The following is a 15882-nucleotide window of genomic DNA, read 5'->3' as shown; positions in this document are numbered from 1 at the left end:
ATCACGTGGGCCAACCCGACACTGTCCCGGTGGGGGCAGTAAGCGTGCTCTTTACAAAACATCATTTTAATCCCCTTCCTTGCATGCACGTTTGGATTCCTATTATGTGTACACCTTGTTGTTGTTGATTTGTCGCATTTTAAGTATCAGTGGAGCCGTTTTTCTTTTTTTGATGGTACACACAATAAACGCATTAGCACCAGTTTGGAGTGGGTTTAGTGGTAATGTATAGCTGACTGATTGGACAAAGTGGTCCGGGAAAAACACCGACTTCCCCCAACAACTTTGTGACTCGGTAAGGCACGTACGGACTTTGTTCCACGACACCTTATTTAGAATCTTTGAGGCCACCCTGTCAGAACAACAACAACATTTTTATATTCCACACTCCACTTTGGATTTTTATGAACTCCACAGAAATGTTAGGAATTAAGGTACAGGACTGGGTTTTCTTAGGGTAACACGTGCATGACGAAAGGTGGTATATTTTTAGACACGGTATGTAAGTTAGATTAGCGCCCTCTACAGATTGTGGTTGCCAAGTTAGACTTGACTCAATCGGTTCATCTCATTCGGCTACTGGGTTCATCAGAGTCTTGCTCGTTTAGTTACCTGCCTAATTACCGTTAACTTCTTGTATAAGTTTTTTACAAGTCTTTGAAGTACAGGTAAAGTTTGATGACAATTAATGAGTATCGTCAAACTTTCTACTTTAGGACCAATTTCGTATCGTCAAACTTTCTACTTTGGGACCAATTTCATATAGCTGCTTTAAACACAAAATGTTATGCTCACTTTATCATTCAAAATACCATGTTACATGTACCATCTATATGAACGGTACCTTGCTCATTTTTGTAATGAAAATTGATGAGCAATATTTTCTGCTTAGGCAGGTCAACAAAATATTGGCCTTTTCCCAATTGTATTAGTGTAATGACATGGCCCTGTTTAATAACTATGGATTAATGTTATAATTAAAGGAAATAGAATATCTTACGTCTTTGTGGATCGAGTATACCGATCATGTTACGGGTTTTATCCGAGAACTCTTGGTGTAGGCCCTAGATGTGCCCTTAAAGGGTATCATGTACTTTTTCCTAACAAAAAACACAATGTCCACAGATTTACATTAAACTTACACAGTTTGAAGATAATGATAGTAGAAAGCTTCCCTTGAAATTGTACTTACTGAGGTGCTGTAGTTTTTGATAAATGAGTAAAAGTAATAATTTACATGTGCCCTTAAGTTTTGTAAGCATGCACGAACTACAATTTGTATACAAAAACTCCCAACAACTAGCTCCCGACATTAGGTAGAAAATCTACCAACCCTTTCCTTAAATACTTTCAAAGTGGATGTTCTTACGATTACTGACATAAGATGAAGACACTGGCTCGTGTTCGCTTACTCCAAAAGTGGTAATTTCACCGTTTATTTCATCCAAATGTGAAGAATGTCCAAACTGCAACATCATTATTTGGGTATCCACAATTATTTTAATCGCAGTGCGTTATTCACAATAGTTGTTTTGAAAGTAAGTGCACAAATAATACACATTAGGAAGGCTTGAAGTATCCAATTTTACGTGTTTGTGTCAGATACGAAACTGTTTAAGGCTCTATAAAGGGAAGAGTTATACTCAGACTGTCACCAATACAGTGGCTGAATGCAGGAGTGTTGTAAACAAACAGCGCCCTCTTCCGCCATGTTTTTATTTTTTATTATTTATTTGTTACACATTTTTGTTCGCTAGAGGGCGTGTCGTGAATAGCGCCACATACAGTGACGTTGTGTCCATTGACGACAACTACTACGGCTGGATCGTCATCATACTTTGAAGCATGGAAGTTGAAGTATATGATGTCGCAGCAATAAAACTGATCAACAGTCGTAACCGCCATTTCGGATAGACCTCAGTCTCACTCAGCTATAAAAACTATGAAAATGAAAAAGCTAACGTAGACAAATGGGTCCTACAGCATAACTTGAGGGTTCTTTGACGGTTTTTTAGGGGGTTGGTAATAGAACAATATTTCCAATTAGAACAACGACAACAAGTATTTTCATTTATCGATTGCAGAAATGTACTTTCGAAACCACGCCTACCTCTGGCTCCGGCTTTAGGGACATTCAACATGTTCGCAAAGAAGTGATGTACCGAAGGTATTCAGCCGGAGCCGAAAAGCCATGGTTTCGCAAAAGGAAAAACATGTCAAAAAGGTCCTTATTTGGGGGCTTTGTCTGAGCATATACAAGAACTAGCCGGATGACGTTAAGATTTAAGAACGGGCGTGTGACTAATTATACAGGATTACTAGAGCTGACAAAACAGTTGTTGCAGACAGAGTTTAAGTTTTGTGTGATTAGCCATTATACGTGCAATAATACTTTTGAAATTTGGGCTTAAATCCACTGCGATTCAGGAGAAAATAGTTTTAAAAACATGCACAATTTGATCATTAATTTGTCCTGAATTTAGGTTGTAACAAACGAAATCAGCTGTTGCCTTTTTTTAAGGTGTGCGGAACAGGGTTTTTTTTTCTTGTTGAACTTTACAATCAGTAAATGTTTTGACTAAAAACAAGCAATGGTGTTTTTATCTTTACCAATCCTGTACAATACCTTCAACAATATATTTCAGCAACTTTTCTTCAAGCATTCATTGAATAAAGATTTTTTTTATTTCGACAACCCACGAAACCCGTTCACCCGTTTCACATGCATAGTCAACTCATAGAATTAAGCTCATCTCCATTATGCATTTCCTCAAAACCTTAACTATGAACATTTGAAATCTCGCTTGATATATTGATGCCATGTTGTCTACACTTTCCAGAAGAAGGATAGTTTTTTGGCGGCTTGAAACTTTGCGATGTTTGAATTACGAACAGTTTTAAAAACATAATAGAACAAGGAGCAATTTTTTCTTACACTTCACGGGGTACATCTTTGTTTTTGTGCATATTGCGATACTAATATTTTGAAAGTAAACAGCTTTTCAAGTTTTATAATATTCATTTTTTCAACTACGAATGTTTATTGTTCCTTTAGCTGCATTACGCCAGCGTTTAACCACCGGGTTCTGAGATGGTCCTCCAAAAATAGCTCTCCGTTTCTCCTCCTCAAGCTCCTTTTGTTTTTGCTTCTCCAGAAAAGATGTAAACGAAGTGACCTTTGACATGATATTCTGCTTCCGGTTGTCATCGATGACCTTTAGGTGATCTACTTCTTGATCCAGCTGCATGCGTTGTAAGTCACGTTCTCTGGATAGATGAGAAGCTGCGAGGTGAATCTGAAGCTGTTTCAGATCCTCTTCAAGTATAGGGGGCTTCTCCAGTTCCGAATCACTCCTCCAACTCTTAGATATTTTAGACTTTGTGTCGGGGTTAACGGGTGTGGCCGGAGTGCTGGCGTCATCAGAGTCCGAGTCATAGACCGCTAGATTAGCCTGAATACTTTTAGCTGTCATTGCTGATTGGAGGACAGGGCGAACTTTCAATCTGGAACCTAAAGTGGACCTCTTTTGGACTGAGAGGTGATTCCGCGCAATTGCTGCTTTACCGAGCAGACGAAAGCTGAACCTCCCTGTGGAGGCTTTGCCCCCAGCAGGCACCTCACCCTCCGTAGAATCCTTAGGGTCTTTGGTGCCTTTACCAGAAGACCCGTGTTTACTTAACCCACCACCCATCAGGCTGAGGATTGAAGCTTTGAGTAAAGTATCACGGCGTTTCTTCAGAGAAACATCCTCGACGGACTGCATCGGGTTTCTTCGAACTTCTGGAATGACATTAGGTGTCGGACTGCTCATCGCACCAGTGCGACCAGACTTGTCCATTAATAATGTTAAAAGACCGAGCGAGGGCGCCCTTTTTGAGTCTTTATGGTTACTAGCGACCATACCGAAGCCTAAACTATTATTATCATCATTCTCAACTGTGTTGTTATTGGCGTCAGTCTCGTACAGTTCACCGTTTTCCATAATACTGACGTGTTTTTCCCTTTTTTTGTTATGTTTGGTTTTCAGCGCTGATTTGAGCCACTGATCTTGCGCCGTTTGACCATCACTGATGGGCGTTGCCTCTAAGATATCTCTCAGAGATCTACCTTTAGATGGTTTAAGAATCTTAGATGCACTTACAGAAGGTCTCCGTTCTTGGGGTTCAGTTTGAAAAATATGCTCTTCGGGCTCAGTGTCTGAGAACTGGTGGTTGTTCACTTCCGACTCCGATCGTTTCGTTTTAGACGGTTCTGGTGTCCCTTTAATGCCAGGCTTGGTAGTTTTCCTTCCAAGGGCTACTCGTGCCTCTACCTTTCGTGGTCGCACGTTCCCCCAGGCATCAGCGCGATCAGACGGCACAGCTTCACTCGACTGCGAGTCCCATTCTTGGAGCCGTTTTCTCCAAGCTAGTTTTGAGCACGTCTTTGCGTTCAGTCGCTTTTTGGTTTTAAGCGACTCCTCTCCCTTTCTTTGCTCCTCGTTTCCCGACGAACCACCATGATCTCTGCCGTTTCTTGTGTACCCATCCGGTGCGCTGGTTGGTCTTCTATTAAGACGTTCCCAAACAGATTCTCCGGACTTTGCTGTGGCCCGGACAGCGGCACTTTTAGCCCGTGTTGATGAATCGTTACTGGTTTTCTTTCCATTAGCTTTCTCCAGATTCATCCTCCCACCACTAGAGTTACTCCCCGGTGTTACATCTTCGTCGGGTACCCAACCATCTTTGCTCCGCCCGCTGCTCTTTTGCAGACTCTGCATCTCTTTCTTTACGGCCTGAAACTCCCGTTTGAACTCGGAGTTGGTCATGCCGATGCGCCGGTCCAAGATGCGAATCTCTCGCTGGAGTTTGACGTCTTCGAGTTGGTTCTTGACTCGGGCATGGAAGAACTGAAGACTGCTCTGTAATTTTGCGTCCTTAATGGTGTTATTACTGCTTGACATTGTGTCTTATAGTCTAAGCTCAGATGTTCATAAAAAACAATTGATCACTTTTCCAGAGTAAAACTTCCTCCATAGCAATAAGTTGTTCATGAGTACATTACAACCACTTCTCCATCCCGATATTTTCAAAATGTAGTGTCGACACTTCACTTGTAGATATCATGTCCATGTGTGCCTCTTGTGGAATTCTTAAGACGAACTGCGCAGTAATTATCCCATTCACTAGTCATCACTTGGTTAAGTCCATTTGCAGTGTTTGCTCTTACCAGCTGAAGTGTTTGTGTTGTCAAAATTGGGCACAATAGTTTGATAAAAGAGTACATGTCATGTTTTTACATGGCGATCTGAACAACACGGTCATCGTTGCACCATACGTCACTGCCGTAGGCACCTACTGTTCCGACCGATGGCAGTGTTGAAAAGGGTTACTTTTAACTCCCATAATTTGGCGCGTAAACTTATTTCACGGACAATATTCACAATTTGAACAATCTTGATGTTGATTTACTGTGATTAGTTACTAAACTGCTGAAAAGCTACTGGTATACATCTTGCTCTTAAAGTTACTCCATAATCTTCTCAGATGAGACGTCAACTACTGCTGATTTCCATACTAATTTGATTCGTTACAAATCTAGTTGTTTTCAACACTACACATTGGAGCGTGTATCATAATGACTACTGTGCCTAATGAGCATAATGACTCCTTGTATTCCAATCTCAGCTCTGTGTTATGTTGTTAAGAGTAACGGTTATGACGTGTCGGACCGTTCCAAGCATCTAACTGTTGACTGAAGTTAAGCAACCATTGTAAAAGTCAACACCTTCTCCCACCGTCCCACCGTCCCCCTGTCTATGCAAACACAACTTGCACACATGTTTTCCCCCGTCAATGAAACCAGAGAACACAGCAAAATCAGCACCAATTGTTTGAATGTTTGTCGTTGGATTTTAGATCCCTCCTCAGTGGACTGACTTTCCCTTGGAAGCTTGGGTCGAACAATAGATGTTGATTCAGAACAATATTGATACATTCTTTAAGACTTTTATATAAAAAGTTGTCTTCCTTCATACAAATCTTTTTAAAGGTACACACATTTACTGATTACAACGATGGGCAAGACTCTTCCTATGTACTGTACACAAATAGAGTAATAGTGGAGAGAGAAAGTTTTCAAGGCCGGTCGAGCGTGGTTTAGAGAGCGCACATTTATTTAGGCTTAATGTTTAAGACGTACAAAGGCATAATACAAACAGAACCAATGTTGTCACATCTTCTTGAAGAGAAGGAGTCGCGTCTCTGTTTTCAGATAGTAGAGTTATTGTTCAGGCATTTTTTTTTTTTTTTTTGCTGGAATCGAATGATAGGCCTCATGATATATTCATGCTAGAAAACTATGCATCTTCTAGGCAAACGAGACAGAAAAGGACACAATAGACTACAAATTTGCCTTTGATACAACAAAGTTTAACCCAGTTTAGATTGGCCTTTTGCCAAGGTGGTTAACAGGGATAGCTGAAGCATGATTGTGTCGATGTCTTTAGACCGTGTCAATGAAGCCCAATGACAAGCTACGTCAAGACGTCTTGAGCAGAGACTACTGCTCACACTAGTGATTAAATATCAACATTTCTCATAGATGATTAGACACTCAGTCCCAAGTTTGTGAAGAAGTATTTAGATTGAGAAGGTAATTATTCCACTTTTAGGCCTTATCGGTTAATTTCACCATTTAATTTTCTGCACATGCACGCGTCCTATACGATTAGTAACACAGTCTTAATTTTCTTTTGTGCTCCAACGGGCCGTGCGGACGACGAAAGTGTCACTCATTTCGAGGGAATGTTGTTCTTTCTGTTTAGTCCGAAACGTTTAAGTTTGTCCGGTGGGTAAGCCTACCATGAAAGTATATAATAAGCGAAAGGTCTGTGTTATTGCAAAATAACCGGCCTCAGCTCAAATCCCTTACGTATACGGCGAATTGAAATAGCCAAAAATGGAAAACGATGTAGAAGTTGTGCTCGGGGGACTGGAATGCTCTGCGTCCGGGTGAGTAGGGTTTTGGGAAAAGTGCCCCCGGCGTTTTCCCCGATGGAGGCGGGATTTCAAGTATATAATTGGATAATATGTTCTGAAAGGCGAGAATTGCCACAAGCACGGAGTATGTTGTAAATATGTTGTGTCTCTCCATTGAGAATTTGTCATTTTTCTCATGTTTTTGTTTTCCTTCCGGGGGGGGGGGTAACTGGAAGCACTGACAACTTAAAAAACACATTTGTTTTCCCAAGTTTTAAACAAGGTGATGAGAAAATGTTGGTAGCACCAGCATTTAGCTTGATGAATATAATAATACAAGAATGAAAGCTTTTAAGCAAAACATTTTAATACTTTTTTTTAAAATTTCATCCAGTGGGGTTCACCTGCCCGTACCGGTAGAGACCATTGACCTAAGGGCACGCAAGCGTGCAACTCCCCCACGAGCCAGCGGGCCATAATTGCCCCCGCCTGGGTGGGAAACTCGGGGTGGCTCTGGTGGTCATAATATAAATAAATCCACGATTATGCCTTAGCTGTGGCAAACCACCAAGGTCATTTTCATGGTTTGGTCATGACTTATTCATGGTGTTGTTTTGTGAAGAGTGTGGGAGGCAGTGATCTCGGGGTACGGTGCGCCGATATGGCCCAGAGGAAAATCAACAACTTGATTGGTTCGTCACGTCAGTCATGTGTGTCTGGTGCCAAAGGTTCCCCCCTGCCTACCGGCCAGAACCAAATCAGTGCGGGGAACATTTTATTCTGCTTCCCCGTGAAAGGGCGGGGGACAGGGGCAGCCTTACTGTACCCTGTACTTATAGGAACTGAAAATTATTGTGTGTTTTTTTCTTCTTAGATAATATGTCTGCCAACTCTTTCAATCAATACAATTAAATTCTATTCAATATTTCCACAACTACAAACGCACGGTTTTAGTAAAATTTGTTTGTCTCAACATCTTTCGTTTTAGACTCCTCAAGTTTGTTTGGTTTTAACCCTGCGGTGTGGCATTAGCCCTTAATTTGAAGTGTGTTTGTGAACAACATTTGTTGACTCCGCCATGTTTTTCTTCATTTTGTTTAATGGAGTGTACACACGTGATCTCTCTGAAGCACCTTGTCCCTAACGAACCTTTTGAATGATAATCTGGGGGAAATACCATAAGCTGATAGAACGATGTTCCGTTAAATACAACTAAAGTCAGAAATAAAGTCACGATGACGTCGTGTATAGGTGAATGGAAAAAATAACGTACTCTTACTTTCTTTTATAGACTCGCTTTTATTTTGAGGACGTGAACGACAAATAGTATGACTTGCGGGAGGCTGGGGTTTTAAGCGACGATTGAAAGATGGTCAATTTAGTTTTCAGTTTACACCAATCAGATTATGAATATCATGGGATTAATTCCGACGCTTGGTGGCAGTAGACTCAAAGGGTAAAATCGCTCTTCCAAAAAGGGACTATGGCCCTTTTCAAAACAACGGCTTCGGCTTTGGATTCGGCTCAGGCTAGCTTGGCCCAACCGGTTGTTTGACAATTTGCGCGTGCTTTGCGTATACGCTCGGGACTTCAGACGAGAGAACAGAGCCTCAAGCTGAATCCAAAGCCAAAGCCGTGGTTTCGAAAAGGGACTATGAGTATTACCAGTGTGCCAAATGTCATGGTAACCTTGGTTCTCTAAGTATCCCGCTCCCAGGTACCGAAAACGAGAGTTGCCAGTGACTGTTGAAATTCAAAGATAAGATCTCGTCAATCAGATCTGACTCAAGCGACGTTGGCTATACGGCCCTTTGCTGCCATTACAACGCCGGGAAATTGCAGTTTCCCAAGCCACTAGAAGCACGCGGCCTGGTCCACATTGAACTAGTGTAACAATAACGAAATGTATGCAACATAAAATCGAGCAACAGACTTACTCTACGGTACCACTGAAGCAGGAACATGCCATAGACACTGTGGGGGTTCGAACCTGCAACCTTACACGCTTGTCGATAAACCGGCAGCAATGAACATTATCCAAACAAAGACAACCTGTTTATTCCAGCTAAGCAAGTGAACAATATGCTAAGCAGTGGGAAATATGGGGCCCCGAGCTAAAGAGTACAAGGTTTTCACCTTTACGGAGGCCCAGTGACGTAAAACTGTCACTCATCATTTGTTTCAGTCAGTTGGGTAATTTGGCAGTCGTAAATGATGGTCTTAATGAGTAGTGGATTATTATCGCCCCTACAACTCCTGACTGCATGTCTGCAGGCCTAAACCATTCTCAACATTTTTTTCTCAATTCCTCTTTTTCTCATTTCCGTTCCACGCGTACCCTTGTTGTGATTTCATTTTAGCGTGAATGCATGTATACCACACACCGAATTCCGAGCTCATCTCGAATGGTGACTATGCACATCCAGAGCAAGCCAGGGAGAAGTCAAGCGAACTAGACGGGGCCGTCTACACAGAGGCAGGGCCCGGTCATCGTATCCAACGGTCCCCCCCACACGTGTGTCTTCCGCGCCTCGGGCCCGGTAACTAACTGTAGAGCTGTGCGCTTCGAAAGTCCGGGGGAAAAACAACACGGTTTGCTAGATTTAGCATGAACTATTCAGAAGGGGGGAAACATATTAGTTGGTACATATCAGTCCTAGAACAAAATTGAAAATGACATCTGAACTTGAAAGTACTTCAACATTTGTTGATATAACATTTTGATCTATTGATCCAAATGCACTCTTGGCACAACATAGTCTTTTTGTGTCAGCTTTATGAATAAAACATCCTTAAATTTTGTCCTCCGTTTAGCTCCAACTTGAGGCGTCGAATCAACTTATTTTCAGAACATCTGAATTCGACCTAATTCTGTGATTAGGGTCTCTGTGCCCAAAGGTAATACACGGACGCAATATGAAAATCCAGCTGGGCTTGGGTGTACCTTTTACTGGTTGTTATCAAAGTCAACTTGCTTGTATGAGGAATTCTCCTTTTCTAATCTTTGTTCAGACCTCATCTTCGAGTACCACATATTTTGATAAATATAATGTCTTCAAGCACCCAGTGCACACTATTGTTACGATCTGTTACGCTGAGTGGGCTGAGATGGATTTTGTATGCATCTGAAAGCACACATTGTGCAACAAGGGTGTTGTTTCTTTCATTATTCTCTTGCAACTTCGATGACCAATTGAGTCCAAGTGTTCACAGGTTTGTTATTATGCTGGGATATACCAAGTGAGAATACCGGTCTTTAAATGCACTGGACACCTTTGGTAATTGTCAAAGACCAGTCTTCTCACTTGGTGTATCTCAATATAGCCTATACATAAAATAACAAACCTGTGCAAATTTGAACTCAATTGGCCGTAGAAGTTGCGAGATAATAATGGAAGAAAAAACACCCTTGACACACGAAGTTGAGTGATTTCAGATGCTTGAATTCGAGATCTCAGCTGAGGTTATCAAGTAAGATTTTACGCTAACAATTATTTTGAGTAATTACCAATAAGGTCCAGTGTCTTAAACAATATTACCAAAGGTGTCCAGTGCTTTTTAAAGCGCACCATTCTATATGATGCAAGCGCATGAATCCACGGTAAGAACCTAAGCCCAGAGAGCAGGAAGATGTGTTTCTTTGGCCATGTTTCATGTCAGAAGATTTGATACAGAAACAATCAACGGGTCAGTCGATGGAAAGAGAAGGAAAGGTCGACCCGAGACATCATGGATGAACGACATAAAGCAATGAGAATGGCAGGTGCAGGGAAATCAGCAGCGGATCGAGTTTATTGGTGGACTGGTGATGACCACCGCAGCGCAATTTGTGCCATCGGACCGAGAGAAAGAGAGGGGAAACCCGCGTGTAAATAGACCTTCACCATTGTGCGGCCATCTTAATTTTCCCCCATTCAAATCAATGTAACCAAACCAAGGCTGGAAGGAGAATTAGCATGGTTCCCTTTTGTACAACAATGAAAATTAGCATCCGTTACTTCTGTTGAATACAGGGAACATGACCAAGACAGTGGTAGCGTGATATAGGTCTATTTTCATATTACATCAGAGAGAGAGAGAGAGAGAGAGAGAGAGAGAGAAAGCATATATCCCTTGGCCCAAAGCGGGCCCGAACCTCACACCGTGATTAGAACTTTCTTGAGACAGCTGAAAGTTAACTTGTACAATTAATTAGCACTAAAAGGGTGCGCCCTCAATTTTTACAATAACCGTATCAACAGCTTTACATTAGTGCCCTGGCCAATAACATTCATTGTATCGTTCTCAGCTCCCTGGGAGTATACAACCCGGGTAAACCCTAGCGATCCAAAGGCTTTTTCATATACAATATCAACCTCTACCCTCACAGGTACCCATTTATACCCCTGGGTGAAGAGAAGCAATTATAGTAAAGTATCTTGCTCAAGGACACAAGTGTCACGACCAGGATCCGAAGGCACACCCCGATCACTTAGCCACCAGAACTTCATTTCAATGCTCTTAACAACTCGGACATGACACCCTACGTACTAGACTTACATGTTGACAAAAATCATCACCAATGTGTAAGCGCAAACCAAAACCAGAGGGTAGAGTTGTTATAGTGTGACCATCCGACCGGTGTGACAAGAACAATGAACGTCATTGTTTTCAAGATGAAGGAATACATTCCCCTATAACGTGCGAAAACATTGACCATATCAACAACAATTCAAAAGTCCCTTCGCTACTCCATGTTGCTAAGGTAAGCCCTTGATGTAGTTTGGAAATACCACATCCCCTATTATACAGTTTTGTACGGAGATCTTCCAACTGAAAAATGAGACTTGAATTTGCTGGACATCGCAAGAGAAGTACAGACTAGTTAGAGGTGTCAGATTTAGTGTTGTGGCAACCAGCACGTGGAAAGAGGCGCAGTGGAAGGCATGTCCATACATACATCAACCAACTATGTGAAGACTGCAACCTTACCTATGAGGACATAGGCAACTGCATGCTGGACAGGAACATTTTTGAAAATTCATCAAAAATGTCCGGCGGATTTCTTCGGAATGAAGTAATGTTTTCAATAAACACACCGTGTACAAGTAACTTGTAAAGAGTCAAACTTTACGGCCAGGTTTGGTGAAATTGACAAAAAAGGGGTTTAAGTTTTGACTGAGATTTAATTTGCATAATCATAAATGGCACCTTTTTCGGTTGTGGCAATATAAATTAGAAACAGTGTTTTATAGGGTCTTGAAATAGCTACATCATCGACTTAGAGAGCATTTCAGATGGAATTGTAGGTCTGCCCTTCTACAAGATTGACGCTGTGGGGTTATTTTTAGGTAGAAATAACTGTAGCTATTGTTTTTTGTACACAATGATTTATTTTACATTGTGGTGCCAACCCCAAGAAATATTGTAGAAAGGGGGTAATAAGAAACAAACGGAGAAAGCCCACATTGTCGCTCTTCTTACACTGTTATTCTGCTGTGTAAAAAAACGTTGTGTAAAATCTTTTTTAAACAACTTGTGTAATTTGTACACAACGTTGTGTACTCATTTCCAAGTTGTGTACAATGCTAGTTGTGTAATTATTATAAATCGATAAAACCTCCAAAACTGAATTTACACAACTATTGTGTAAACTTTGAAGCACGTGATCAAAAAGCAACCAATCACGAAGTACTTTTGCTTGGCAAACAAAACGAACAAAACAAAATGGCTGACGTACTTTGCCGCTACTGTCGACGTCAAAAGCAGCGAGGATTCGAAGATTTTGTTCATTGTGGCGGTAAGTAAAAAACAGTTCACTGGTTTGAACGAAGAGTACCGTAATAAGGACCATTTTGTGTGGGTATCTGTCAGTTGGCTTTCGGTAAATTAGCATAAAATTATAAGTTTTTACCTCGTCGATGACAACGGGTTACGCGGATCGTAAAGGCCATTGTTACAACGCTGCCACTGTGCAGCGAAAATTTAGAGTTTGCATGTAGGCCTAACTGTAAGATTTTTAACCCTCCGTAGTCAGATCAATGGGCCCAAGAGAGACGTCAACCCATGAGAAGTTTGGTCATTCAATGCAGACACTTTTAAAAATAAGTTTGACAGTTTTAACGTTAGTTATTCAAGTCAGTTTTGCTGTATTTTCCGACTAGTTCTATCATTCAATCATGTCTATTTCGTCAACTCGACCTATCTCCAACGAGAGTACAAAAATATTGATTTTTAGTCCCCCCGTGCACCACGCACACAGACAAACCGCGTGTGTTTCGGGGTGCTCCATGGTCTTACATGCACAGCAGTGTGTGAAGGCTTGAACATTTTTCATTGACATTTGTATATCTTCTGACGATTAGGGCTTGAAATTTTTTATTCGGTATAATGGAATTATTTGGTATGATGCAAAGAAATTTTAACTGCAAAACATTGCTGGGAATTTTAGACTCGTACGTACATTGTGAAAAAAATGCAAAGCAACTGGAAGAAAAACAATTATGCCCTTTGGATCAGCACTAACCTAAAGTCGTGCTGGTGGGACTAACTAGTGACCCCTCATGTTTTTTTTGTAGGCCTACTCTCAGCTACTTGATTCTGTGTTTTAAGTATCTGTTCATTCAGACTATTTCAAAGTTGTCTTTCTTTTTTAAACAGGGTGACACGTAACAGATATCCAACACTACATAATCAGCATTCCTGTATTGAAGCACCAGCCACTGCCATTCATCCTTCTCACTTGGTGGAACTTGCTACAGCACAAACTAGTTAAGGATGAGTACTAGTTGGATTCTGAACGTCAAGCTATGGAGATTATTATGTGCTGGATGTGGAACAATCATGAACTATCAGCCACACTGTTCAATACATGCCTGTACTGTTAGGAAATGCAAGAAGAATAGCAAAAACCAGCTCCCTGGAACTACCAACATGACTATCTGGATGGACCGAGTAGATGAACTTGTTTCATTGGAGAGTTTAAAATGAACAATTGACTGCAAAACAGTATTTACAAGGGGAAGCTGGATGTTTGAAAAGTGGACAGTTTGTTTGCCATGTTGCATTCTTTTTTGTGTCATTTTATAACTAAATTACAGTTTGTCTGAGTGACACGACACAGCGTGTTGCTCTTGAAATTCACAGTTTTTCTATAAAAAAAAACATGTTTAACAAACAACATTAAAAACCTGCTATTGCGCAAAGCATTTTGGCCTTGGCCAAGTTCTCTCTTGGACCATTTTGTCAACATGAGGTCGATATTGGCTGGTGACCAACACATTTTTATTGTCATTTGTGATGAATGAATGTATGATTGGTGCAGTTTTGACCAATAAAATTCATTTAAATATCGTTAAAAACAAGTTGCTGAATTATTTTCTCATTATGTGTCTACACTTTGCTTAAAAATGGGCGTTCCACAACTAATATTAATACATTGTGAACAACTATAATTGTGGAAACAAATTAACTGATTGTTATGTAAACAGTTTGCACAATAATAGCTAATTTGGTACTTTACACATGATTTTGTAGAATTTAATCTTACAAAATGATGTGTAATTAAGTATACCCAATTATTGTGTAAACTGTTTACACAGCTACTTGGTTAAAAATCTTTTACACATAATTGTGTACACTTATCACACAACTGTTGTTTAAAAACTACACAACTGGGGTTGTGTAAACCGTTTACACAACAGTTGCTAGGTTCATATAGTAAACAGGGGTTGTGTAAAATTTTACACAAGTTGTGTAATATTTTTAACCAATTAATGTGTAAACCGTTTACACAACTTGTTGTGTAAAAAACTTTTACACATAATTGTGTACAATTATCACACAACTGTTGTTTAAAAACTACACAACTGGGGTTGTGTAAACCGTTTACACAACAGTTGCTAGGTTCATATAGTAAACAGGGGTTGTGTAAAATTTTACACAAGTTGTGTAAGATTTAACACAACCGAAATAACAGTGTATGTCTGGTCTTGCTAATTAACTTAAAGGCAGTGGACACTATTGGTAATTACTCAAAATAATTATTAGCATAAAACCTTTCTTGGTGACGAGTAATAGGGAGAGGTTGATGGTATAAAACATTGTTAGAAACGGCGCCCTGTGAAGTGCCATAGTTTTCGAGAAAGAAGTAAATTTCCACGAATTTGATTTCGGACCTCAGATTTAGGACTTGAGGTCTCGAAATCAACCATCTAAACGCACACACCTTCGTGTGACAAGAATGTTTTTTTCTTTCATTCATATCTCGCAAGTTCTATGACTGGTTGAGCTCAAATTTTCACAGGTTCATTATTTTACGCATATGTTGAGACCCACCAACTGTGAAGGCTAGTCTTTGACAATAACCAATAGTGTCCACTGCCTTTAATTTATTAACTAGCTTTCAGGTTTGAAACTAACCAATATTGTCTTCTTTGTTTACACATCTTCGCTCCAATTTAATTCACACATGAACAATCGTCCCTCCAGTAATACAATAGAAAACCAGTTGAACATTTTAAAGGTTTTGGGCAGAACAGACAAGACAGACAATTCAAACGCCACCTAGTGGTACCCGGGGATAGCTCCGTCGTCCCCCCTGAACGAAGCGCGCAGTCCACGGTCCTCTCTGGTAATTTCAGCTGAACCTTGCCCGCCGGCAGTTGATCAAAATTCATAGAGACACCACAGAAGATAAGCTTTGTTAATCCGCTATGCGCTAATAGTAATGAATAAAAGTCATATTAGCACACACAATGACTACACAATGCGAGGACTTGTGGCTATGGATAGACACAATTGGCCCCCCGAACGGCAAAGCCTTGTCATATTATTTTTGTTCTCTTGCAGTGAACAACAGTTAACCGTTTGCATGCATTATTAACGCCTTGTGCAATATGAACGTGGCCAGAGAAAAAACGGGACATTTCCCTGCCTGCGAGC

The 15882-nt window shown here is 40.7% G+C and overlaps 2 protein-coding genes across 2 annotated transcripts in view; both read right to left on the bottom strand.

Annotated features, from left to right (window-relative positions):
• LOC139940068 (achaete-scute homolog 1-like) overlaps positions 1-15882 on the bottom strand; it is a 42242-nt gene that overhangs the window by 6821 nt on the left and 19539 nt on the right. The gene's annotated exons all lie outside the window — the stretch shown is intronic.
• LOC139939598 (uncharacterized) lies at positions 2759-4943 on the bottom strand. The gene has a single exon (XM_071935616.1). It carries the CDS (start codon positions 4941-4943, stop codon positions 3027-3029), a length of 1917 nt encoding a protein of 638 aa, XP_071791717.1. The 3' UTR covers positions 2759-3026.

The sequence above is a fragment of the Asterias amurensis genome, chromosome 7, assembly GCF_032118995.1.
Source record: "Asterias amurensis chromosome 7, ASM3211899v1".
NCBI lineage: Eukaryota > Metazoa > Echinodermata > Asteroidea > Forcipulatida > Asteriidae > Asterias > Asterias amurensis.
This window is presented reverse-complemented; position numbering and strand designations above follow the sequence as displayed.